Source organism: Sardina pilchardus, chromosome 11 (genome assembly GCF_963854185.1).
Source record: "Sardina pilchardus chromosome 11, fSarPil1.1, whole genome shotgun sequence".
Lineage (NCBI taxonomy): Eukaryota > Metazoa > Chordata > Actinopteri > Clupeiformes > Clupeidae > Sardina > Sardina pilchardus.
This window is the reverse complement of record NC_085004.1, coordinates 15,539,756-15,550,755: the sequence shown is the minus strand read 5'-3', so window position 1 is coordinate 15,550,755 and position 11,000 is coordinate 15,539,756. Positions and strand designations below refer to the sequence as shown.

Here is an 11,000-nt window from a genome sequence, read left to right as displayed (position 1 = left end):
ATGGTGGACAAGGACGTCGCCGAGAAGTTCCTGGACAGCAACCCGGCCTTCGCCAAGGAGTACTACGACGCCAACTTCCGCCCAAAGGTCATCTCGGACCTGCTGGCCGGCAAGAAGGCCCAGGTGGACATCAGCAAGTACCACGACCTCAGCTCGGTTGAGGAGAGCGAGATCGTTTTCGACCTGATCCGCGACATCCAGGAGGACATCCAGATGGAGAAAGCCACCTTCAACCTGATGAAGCACATGTGCTTCTTGATGCGCGCTGACCGCATGAGTCTCTTCATGTACCGGCAGCGCAACGGCGTGGCCGAACTGGCCACGCGCCTCTTCAACGTGACCAAGGACTCCAAGCTGGAGGATTGCCTGGTGCAGCCCGACAGTGAGATCGTCTACCCGCTGGACATAGGCATTGTGGGCCAAGTGGCCACCACCAAGAAGATGGTCAACGTGAAGGATGTCTCACAGGTGAGGGGGGTAGGAGGTCAGACTCCGTGCCGACCTGGAGTCAGATGTTATGAGTTGTACAGTGAGCTATGGAACACTGCCACACCTGTTGTCAAGGGTACTGGGAACGTAATATGGCTCTATGGAACTTGCCTGCTGGCACCAAGGGCCGGCACTAAGGGAGAAAGAGCATGTAAACATGTGTATGACGTGTTTTATTTTGTTAGTCCAGCGGCCTGTAGGGGGCTGTCCCTGTAAGCCAGATGGTCAGTACACCACTGCCAGTAGTATTGGCACACCGCACGTGGCCTGGCATGCCCACTTGTGCTTTGGGATACAGAGGGGGGTGCAGTGTCATAAGATGTCACAAGGGGGCAGTGTTAGACTATCAATATTTAAATTTTAGGCGTGTGATCCTGTCTTGCTACGGTATGAAGCAAATGGAAGCCCAACTCTTATATGTTTGCTATGATTTTCTTATTGTTGTTTTTAAATGATCCAAATTGTTTGGTTTTGAAATATAGTTCTGATGTTTCAGGGAGGGGATTTTATTTTGATGATCAGTCCTCTATGCTAAAAGGCAAATGTCTGTCTCATTGATTTCAAATGAGAAAATCTACAAATTAGGGTTATGCAGAACTCATTATTGTATCAAATAGAGGGATGAGGAGTACCATAATGATTGTGTAATTGAGCCTGAAGAGGACCTTCACTTGGGAAGCGTTTCATGCAGGTAAACAATCTGTGCTGTGTGGCTCAGCCAGATTTGGCCAGACTGAAGTGTGCCGTGACTAGACCACAACTGGGCCAGAACAGGACCAGATTTGGGCCCATTTGAGTGCCTTCTTATTTGGTCTGGGGGGAGAACCTGAGTGTTCCCGCGACTGATTTTGATTGATGATCATGTCTAAAGAGCTGGCCCTTGATCACCGGTGTGGAAGGGAGAGAGAGAAATCCATTGCACTGTAAAGCCAATAATGGCTGGTGTTAAATTGGTTTCTCTTATCTTGGTTCTGTGTGTGTGTGTGTGTGTGTGTGTGTGTGTCTTTGGTCAGGCTGTTCTGAGTCCTTCATGGCTCATCCTTTTGTTTTAATTATCACTCTCAGTTCCACGACTAACCACAAAATGGCCACTTCTAACACAGACATAAAATGCTCATTACTTTCAGTGTTAAAGATCTAACACTCTCGTCCACGGTATAGGCCACTGCCTTTTATCTGAAAGTTAACCAGATTGTAGGAATCCATTATGTCAGGGCCACTCAGAAAAAATGGAAGCTCCAGTATGAGATGAGAGCCAGAAATGTTCCAGACAAACTGCTGTGGATGACAGCGTTTAAGTCTTAGCCTCCTTCAATGTCACTATCAAGTCAAAAGTCAGCTTTATTTACATAACCCCCCCTCACAGCAAAGACAACACAGGTCAGCGCAGAAGGGAGACTGCAGAGAAGTACTAGCAGAGCAAGAAATGAATACAGATGGGTAACCGTATGAATACAGATGGGTAACCAATAAAACCGAACAGAGCACATAACTCCACCAGGTGTCCAGGTGACACACAAAAAAAACATTACGAAGGAAGATGAAGGGATATCCTGGGAACGGTCACCCCGTTGGTCCTGCTGGCGGTGTGTGGTTGGCATTAATCCTCTTCCTCTCGTCTCTGCGTGGAAGAGCGCGGAGGGCCTGGGTGTCAGTGTGCCCAGCGGGATGAGGGCCTTTAATCTCCACTGAATTAGAGCGATCCTGGATTAGTTCTAAAGGTCAGGTTGCTAAAGCTTTGTTCTACAACTCAGCGGAATAGAAGGGTTTACCTAGGTTCCATATCACACACACACACTGGTCTCCTGCCTGTTTCTCTCTCTCTCCCTCCCTCTCACTCTCTGTTTCTCTCTCACATACAACTTCAGGTCTCCTCCCTGCTTCTCTCTGTATATAAATCTATCTCTTGCTCTCCCACCCTCCCTCTCTTTTTCTCTTTCTCTGTCTCTCTCTCTCACACACACACACACACACTTTAGGTCTCCTCCCTATAGCTCTCAAATTCATATTTAGAAATTGCTGTATTGGCGTGAGGTTAATGAGTCTTTTCCGGAGACTGTTCCAGTAGCCCAATTGCAGACTAGGTGTATCCCCAATGTAAATGATGACATCGTCTCACCATTCCACCAAAACAGCAGCCCTGTCAAACCTCCACCATTAGTGGTGCCTGATATTCACGTAATTATGATCTCACTCCATATTTAACCTTCATATGATAAACTATGTCTAGTGAATTCAAATGACAAAGTAGGCTATATAAATGTGTGTGTGTGTGCGTGTGTTGTGTGTGTGTGTGTGTGTGTGTGTGTGTGTGTGTGTGTGTGTGTGTGTGTGTGTGTGTGTGTGTGTGTGTGTGTGTGTGTGTGTGGTGCTGTGTGTGTTTGTGTGTGTGTGTGTGTGTGTGTGTGTGTGTGTCTTTGTCTGTGTGTGAATTATAATGGATTGGAAATTATTGGTTTATAATTAAAGTGAAAGAAGTGATACGTCTAAGTGTCTGGAGGATCATGTTTCTGTTGCGCTGTCTTGTCTTGGCAGGAAGAGCGCTACAGTGACTTTGTGGACATCCTGACAGACTACAAGACCAAGAGTGTGCTCGCCACGCCCCTCATGAACGGCAAAGACGTGGTGGCGGTCATCATGGCCATCAACAAGGTGGACGGACCCCACTTCACTACTCAGGATGAGGAGGTACTGCACTGTGCTGCGTCAAAAGTGGCCACCGCCATCCTTGGCCCTGGAATATGAATGTAGAAAACAACTCACAAATAGGGCCAGGCCAGCTGGTTCTTAGACCTGGCCAGGAATGTCAGTGTACTGTTGAACACTATTCAGTTTATCTAACAAATATGGCTGAACATTTCATTTGATTCATTTCATTCTACATGTACTGATGATCGTTTGAAATACACCAACCAGTTGTTTTGTTCTGATATGGAAATGTAGAGGAGAGAGAAATATAATGCTTTAATGCAGCTACCATGTTTTCACTGTCTGTCTTCATGTTTTTTTGGTTTATTTTGAATTCATTACAGGGCCATGTGTTTCAGTTTCACTTTGTAAATGAATTTGAGCTGAACACTGATGTATTCTTTTGAAAGTTGTGTGATCATCTGTGCGGTCCCCTGACAAACCTGATGTGTCTTCCAGGTGTTCAATAAATATCTCAACTTTGCCAATTTGATTGTGCGAGTCTACCATTTGAGCTATCTGCATAACTGTGAGACCAGAAGAGGACAGGTGAGAAGCAATTTCAGGTCTTAAACCCACAGTCAGGGTTAATAGAGGTGTGTATGTGTGTGTGTGTGTGTGTGTGTGTGTGTGTGTGTGTGTGTGTGTCTGTGTCTGTGTCTGTGTCTGTGCGTGTGCGTGTGCGTGTGCGTGTGCGTGTGCGTGTGCGTGCGTGTGTGTGTGTGTGTGAGTGTGTGTGTGTGTGGGGGGGGTGTATGTGTGTGCATGTGTGTGTGTCTGTGTGTGTATGAGAGAGAGAGCATATTATTGAAGATAAAGAAGACAGTGAAACTTTCTAAGGGACACTTAAAGACTTTTCAGACATGACCTCTGGACAATGCCTGAGTAATTAGGACCTGAACTCAAACAGTCGGGTGTTCAAACATGATCCTCACACATGGGTGGGACTTGTTCATACCTGGAGGAGCCAGTGTTGATGCTCAATATGTTGCTGTGCTATGATGCATTATATATCAATCAATAATGATGTTTAATAATACTAAAATGGCAGTTCCAGATAGTTTAAAATGAAAAGAAGGCCTGAAAACATGTATTTTATTTTCACTTAAAAGGGCAATACGTTTCTGTCAATCCCCAAGATGCAATAAGAAGATCCTGGGGACTGTAAGTCTGTAAGTTGCCCTTTAAGACTGTGGTAGCTGAAAGTTTGTCTAGATAAAAGCTATCATTACAATCTGGCCATGGCCTGCTACAGTTAAATCGCGATGCAATGGTTGTTATCTTGGCTCATGAAACAATTTGGCTCGCTTTGAAACTGTGTTCACATAGTGGATCTGCATAATAGGGAGTAGCCTACAATGGTTGGTAATGGGAAACCAAATTTCCAAATTAGCACCATTCTGTCATGAACAAGAATTAATGGATGAGCTTGATTACTGTATGACAAAGTCATAACTTTAGAAATTACATTTAAGCCATGGGGACACCATCAGCTTCTCACAGCACGTCATCACCCATGCTTTAACCGTCTGTGTTCAAATATGAGCGGTCATATCTGAACTTCATGTCTGTCGTCCAGTGCATGTCTGAAAAGGACTAGTGCCTCAAAGCTAAGGGTTTGGAGCATCGTTGTACACAATCTCACAGCATCTTTGTACATGTATATATCATGGAAGGAAGAGGCAGGTTTGCACTCAGATTTTAGACGTGCTTGTGTGTGTTTGTGCCTGTGAGTGTGTGTGTGTGTGTGTGTGTGTGTGTGTGTGTGTGTGTGTGTGTGTGTGTGTGTGTATGTGTGTGTGTGCACATGTGTGTGCGTGCGTGTGTACGTGCTCTAGCTATGTTGTTGTGCCTCAGTTCACCGAAGCCTAATTCAGGCTAGAACTATGTGACCTTTCCCCAAGCTGTGAAAAGAGTATATTCTGTAATACACAACTACAAAAGCACCAACTACAAAATGTTGTTCAGTGACAAGAACCCTTTAAAACATGTATTCTTCTGTGTGTGTGTGTGTGTGTGTGTGTGTGTGTGTGTGTGTGTGTGTGTGTGTGTGTGTGTGTGTGTTCTGTGCGCGCGCACAGGGGATTCGTACGTCATAGAAATTCATATGAATTCATTTAAAACCATAAAAAAGTCACATAAGAAATTCTTATACTGTATTCGTCAACATCACTTTCAGCATGTCTCATTGACATCAAGTGGTGTCATTGTAGTGCATAAAACATGCAGTGTTTTTGTTCTGAGCTAAAGTCAGTGTGCGTGCGTGTGTGTGTGTGTGTGTGTGTGTGTATGTGTCCATATGTCCATGCTTCCCAGGTGCTCCTGTGGTCCGCCAGCAAGGTGTTTGAGGAGCTGACAGACGTCGAGAGACAGTTCCACAAAGCCCTCTACACAGTCAGGGCACTCCTCAACTGCGACCGCTACTCTGTGGGACTCCTGGACATGACCAAAACAAAGGTACACCTCCACAGACATGACCAAAACAAAGGTACACCTCCACAGACATGACCAAAACAAAGGTACACCTCCACAGATATGACCAAAACAAAGGTACACCTCCACAGATATGACCAAAACAAAGGTACACCTCCACAGATATGACCAAAACAAAGGTACACCTCCACAGACATGACCAAAACAAAGGCACACATCTACAGACTTGACCAAAACAAAGGTACACATCCACAGACATGACCAAAACAAAGGCACACCTCCACAGACATGACCAAAACAAAGGCACACATCCACAGCCATGACTAAAACAAAGGCCCACAAGGTTTATGCTCATTAAGTGTATGATTATAGTATATCATCACATATTAATCTGTTCCTATAGGGTTTCCAGTTGACAAGTTCAAAACTATAGCGTAATGCTTTACAGAATGTCGACTTGAAAACATGTTTTTTGTTTGTCTTCAAGTTACCATTAGCTATATGTTATGTTCTGTGTCTCTAGAAATGCTGATCACACACAGTGGTTTATGTAGTTGAAAGGGTCTATTGTATGCCATCACATGTGCACTTGCTCATGTAGTGGACTTGATTTATGACAAAGGGTGTTGTACAGTTTTATCAGCTGGTGACCTCTGGCTTGGGTATAGCTTAGTGGTTTGTGCCTTGCTCCAACAGATAAGCCGCTGGGCTGTTGGCCGTATAGTGTGATTTATGTCTGGTGTTAACCAGTGGTAATGTATCCGCCGTGTTTCCTCTCTTTATCCCGCAGGAGTTCTTTGACCTTTGGCCTGTGCTGATGGGAGAGGTGCCACCCTACAGTGGACCCAAGACCCCAGACGGCAGAGTGAGACTTCACTTCACCTGTCTCTCTCCTCACTGCTCCACCTGTCTCTCTCTTCCCCTCAATACGCCACCCATTGCTTCACCTGTCTCCTCTCCTCACTGCTCTTCCTGTCTGTCCTCACCTTATTACTTCATCTGTCTCTGTCTTCACTGCTCTACGACCTGTCTCTCTCCTCTCTGTTTCACCTGTCTCTCCTCTTCTCACCTCACTGCTTCACCTGTCTCTCTCCTCTTCTCACCTCACTGCTTCACCTGTCTCTCTCCTCTCCTGTCCTCATTGCTCTAACTGTCTCACCTCATTACTTCACCTGTCTCTCTCCTCATTGCTCCATCTGTCTCTCTCCTCTCTGCTCCACCTGTCTCTCCTCTCCTCTCCTCACTGCTCCACCTGTTTCTCACCTCTCTGTTTCATCTGTCTCTCTGCTCCACCTGTCTCTCCTCTCCTCTTCTCACCTCACTGCTCCACCTGTCTCTCCACTTCTCACCTCACTGCTCCACCTGTCTCTCCTCTCCTCTTCTCACCTCTCTGTTTCACCTGTCTCTCTCCTCATTGCTCCATCTGTCTCTCTCCTCTCTGTTGCACCTGTCTCTCCTCTTGTCACCTCACTGCTCCACCTGTCTTTCTCCTCACTGCTCCACCTGTCTCTTTCCGCACTGTTTCACCTGTCTCTCTGCACCTCACATGTCTTTCCTCTCCTGACCTTAAAGACTTTATTGGTACTATTTTAAAACGTACCCAGTCTGGGCGGGCATGTGCCCATCTAGCTTTAAAGGGCAGAACGCCGCGGAGAGAATTTAAATCAAACCAGTGTCATCTCTCCTCCCTCAGGAAATCATTTTCTACAAAGTGATTGATTATATTCTACATGGCAAAGAGGAGATCAAAGTCATTCCGTAAGTCATTGCACACATGCAAACATTTCTGCACACACACACATACACACACACACACACACACACACACACACACACACACACACACACACACACGCGCGCGCGCGCGCACAGGCACGCACGTGCACGCACACACACACACACACACACGCAGAGACACACACATTTGGAGACACTCCTTTGTTTTTATTTTGGATGCTTTACTACGCTTCAATCAACATATTATGAAACTATAAACACTGTTAGTGGCTAACGTCTTTGGTTGGTGTGCCTCCTCCACCCTCCATTAAGATTACCTTATTTATAGTACTCTGTGTCAGTTAGCATGAGTTGCCCAGCAGGACTAACAGGCTTCAGTATTGCTTAATGTGCCTTTCATGGCTGGGAAAGACTTTCCTGTGAGGTCTCCCCACTAATAGATGAACAGGAAGTGAGGTCATATCTCTGCAACACTTTAATGTGTGAAAATCAAACTTGGTACATAGACTGGGGGATCCATTGCTAGGATTCACATAACATGTGATGCCATTTGACCTCTAGGGGGAGCTGCAATTAACATCTAAACTATCAAGATGGATGGATCTAATGATGACACAGTTAATGTCAGGGTTGGAAATATGTTTTAATTCCTATTAAGAAATGGCTGATGCAAAGTCAGGATATCAGAATAGAAATATAAATGAATTCAGGAAATGCAGATATTTGAAGATGAAAAAGAAAATACGGGAAGAAGAAAACAGACTCTTGGAGGCTAGGAGAGGAGATCAGGAGAGAAGCTCTTCATAAAACCCACAACAGCCTGCTCTCGTGCTGATAACATTCTTTAGGCCTCATAAAACCTAGAGGTTGCTCACAGCTGCGTGTGTGTGTGTGTGTGTGTGTGTGTGTGTGTGTGTGTGTGTGTGTGTGTGTGTGTGTGTGTGTGTGTGTGTGTGTGTGTGTGTGTGTGTGTGTGTAAGTGTGTGTGTGTGTGTGTGTGTGTGTGTGTGTGTGTGTGTGTGCATGTATGAAAATTTGTGTTTACATTATGTGGTGTGTGTGTGTGTGTGTGTGTGTGTGTGTGTGTGTGTGTGTGTGTGTGTGTGTGTGTGTGTGTGTGTGTGTGTGTGTTTCACAGGGGCCCTCCTGCTGACCACTGGGCCTTGGTCAGCGGACTGCCCACCTACGTGGCCGAAAATGCACTGGTAAGAAATTGAGAAACTGGGGGGACTGGGTTAGAAGTAATGGGAGATTTATTCTATATAGGGTTAGTGTGTGTGTGTGTGTGTGTGTGTGTGTGTGTGTGTGTGTGTGTGTGTGTGTGTGTGTGTGTGTTGGGGGGAGGGTGGGGTGTTGTGTAGGTGTGAGGAGGTGTTACTGAGGCAGTTAGAGAAGCTGAAAGCCATTAAGGTTCCTAATGCGGCTGTCAGATGGTGGTGGTGGTGGTGGTGGTTGTGGGGGGGTGGAGGGGGATGGACTGGTTGAGATGATGGATAATTGTAATTCTGGAGGCGCAGTAATGAATAACAGGGCATTTCTCCATACCACCGAGCATGACCGTCTCCCTCCTCCCTCACCCTCACTAACTCTCTCACTCTCTCCCCCATAAACCTCTCTCTCTCTCTCTCTCTCTCTCTCTCTCTTTCTCGTTCTCTCTCCTCTCTCTCTCTCTCTCTCTCTTTCTCGTTCTCTCTCCTCTCTCTCTATATCTTGCTCTCTCTCCTTCTCTCTCTCCATTCCTCTCTATATCTTGCTCTCTCTTTCTCTTTCTCTATATTTCTTTCCTGGTCTCTCTCTCTTTTCACTTTTCTCTCTCTCTCTCTCTCTCTCTCATCCATAGATCTGCAATATCATGAATGTTGCTCAGGATGATTACTTCAACTTCCAAGTGAGATATCCTTTTATTATGTTTTTTTCCCCTCTCTCAACGCTATCACCTTCATAAATGCATTGGCCTGACATCTTTAGCACAGCAGACTCACACTTTAGGCTACAGACGGCAATTTAGACTGAAATTCCTCCACTTTAGTCTCAGAACCGTCCCATTTACACACACCAGGCCCGAGGCCCAGCTAATTGGTGTGACTGATAAGCTCATGTCATCGTCAATTAAATAGTTTGCCCTAAGATGAAGGCTCTAAGGAAGCTGTGCGTTATCTTCTGAGACAGAAAGAGCCTCTGGACAAATCCGGCTGGACCATAAAGAACGTCCTCTCGCTGCCCATCGTCAACAAGAAAGAGGAGATCGTTGGTGTGGCGACCTTCTTCAACAGAAAGGACGGAAAGCCATTCGACGACATGGACGAGGCGCTGATGGAGGTAATTGAGGGGTTTGCCTGCGTGCAGTACAGAGGGAAGCGGGAGCAGGAGCAGAGACAGAAATAGCACAAGGAGCCACAACAGGTTCTGAGAAATTCATGAGGAAGCGTGAGCCACACACTCCAAGTGAGAGCACTCCCATTAAGCTCAGGCTTTGCCATTGGCCTGAAGGGGTCAGCACAGCATGGGGAGAGTGGACATATCTGGCCCTGACGATGTGCAGCTCTAGTGCTTAAGGAGCTAAATCTGTTTCAAACACACACACATACACACACACCACTAGTCACATGATATTACATGAGGATTCAAATCATGTCACACTTCACATCATAGCATAAATCACCCATGTATAATTTGTATTACATGAATTTGTGCTGCAATATACAACGCAGGCCCTCGTGTCACAGTTCTTGTGGGATGCAATGCTAGAACGTGTTGTTGTTGTTGTTGTTGTTGTTGTTGTTGTTGTTGTTGTTGTTGTTGTTGTTGCTGCTGTTGTTTTTGATATGTCTGACTGGACCCTGTTCTCTGGCCGCCTCAGTCTCTCACCCAGTTCCTGGGCTGGTCCGTGCTCAACACTGACACCTATGACAAGATGAACAAGCTGGAGAACCGCAAGGACACCTACCAGGACATGGTCATGTACCACATCAGGTGCAGGAAGGACGAGATCCAGAACGTCCTGGTGGGTGGGCTTGGAGTTATCGTTTATGATATTTATTCATTATTTTTCAAGTATTAAATAGATAGAGGACATGCTGTGTACTGTGATCCAAAACGTCCTGGTTAGCTTGGAATTGTTATTTATCATATTTGTTTATTATTTTTAATTTATTAGATAGGTTGAGAACATGCTGTTTACTGTGATGCAGTGTGACAAGTATTGATTAGCCTCCTCTTGCTGTTGGGCTGTCAGCGTAATCATAAATTATGCTCAAGAGCCTTAAGGATTAGGATAACCGGAAGAGCTGCTTGTGACTAACACAGTTCATTTTTTTCTAGAACACGCGCGAGAGATACGGCAGAGAACCACACGAATGCGAGGAGTTTGAGCTGGAGGACATCCTGGTAAGATAAATTATTCTCACAATGTGCCTTAAGACAATCGAGGATTTGGGATGGTTTGATCATTATCACTGCTGTTTTGTCAATATACAGTTATTCACCCTTAAGTGCTAAGCTTGAGCAATTATTTAGCTAAAACATCAAACTGTTATAAGTCATATTTTTCTGAAGTGTCGCTACTGGTAGTATTAGATTTATGGGGCCAGTTAGCCATACTTGGATTAATCTTAGTCCTAAACTAAATGCTTTTTCAATGGAGAATTTCAGTG

General features: G+C 45.4%; 1 protein-coding gene across 1 annotated transcript in view; it reads left to right on the top strand.

Moving 5' to 3' along the window:
• The window catches only part of pde6a (phosphodiesterase 6A, cGMP-specific, rod, alpha), an 18,290-nt gene continuing 7,290 nt past the window's right edge, over window positions 1-11,000 (top strand). The window contains exons 1-11 of the mRNA XM_062549413.1: window positions 1-468; window positions 3,025-3,177; window positions 3,637-3,726; window positions 5,494-5,634; window positions 6,401-6,475; window positions 7,304-7,368; window positions 8,486-8,552; window positions 9,188-9,235; window positions 9,517-9,666; window positions 10,208-10,351; window positions 10,669-10,734. Coding sequence (XP_062405397.1) covers window positions 1-468; window positions 3,025-3,177; window positions 3,637-3,726; window positions 5,494-5,634; window positions 6,401-6,475; window positions 7,304-7,368; window positions 8,486-8,552; window positions 9,188-9,235; window positions 9,517-9,666; window positions 10,208-10,351; window positions 10,669-10,734 — 1,467 coding nt within the window. The remainder of the gene's footprint in view (window positions 469-3,024; window positions 3,178-3,636; window positions 3,727-5,493; window positions 5,635-6,400; window positions 6,476-7,303; window positions 7,369-8,485; window positions 8,553-9,187; window positions 9,236-9,516; window positions 9,667-10,207; window positions 10,352-10,668; window positions 10,735-11,000) is intronic.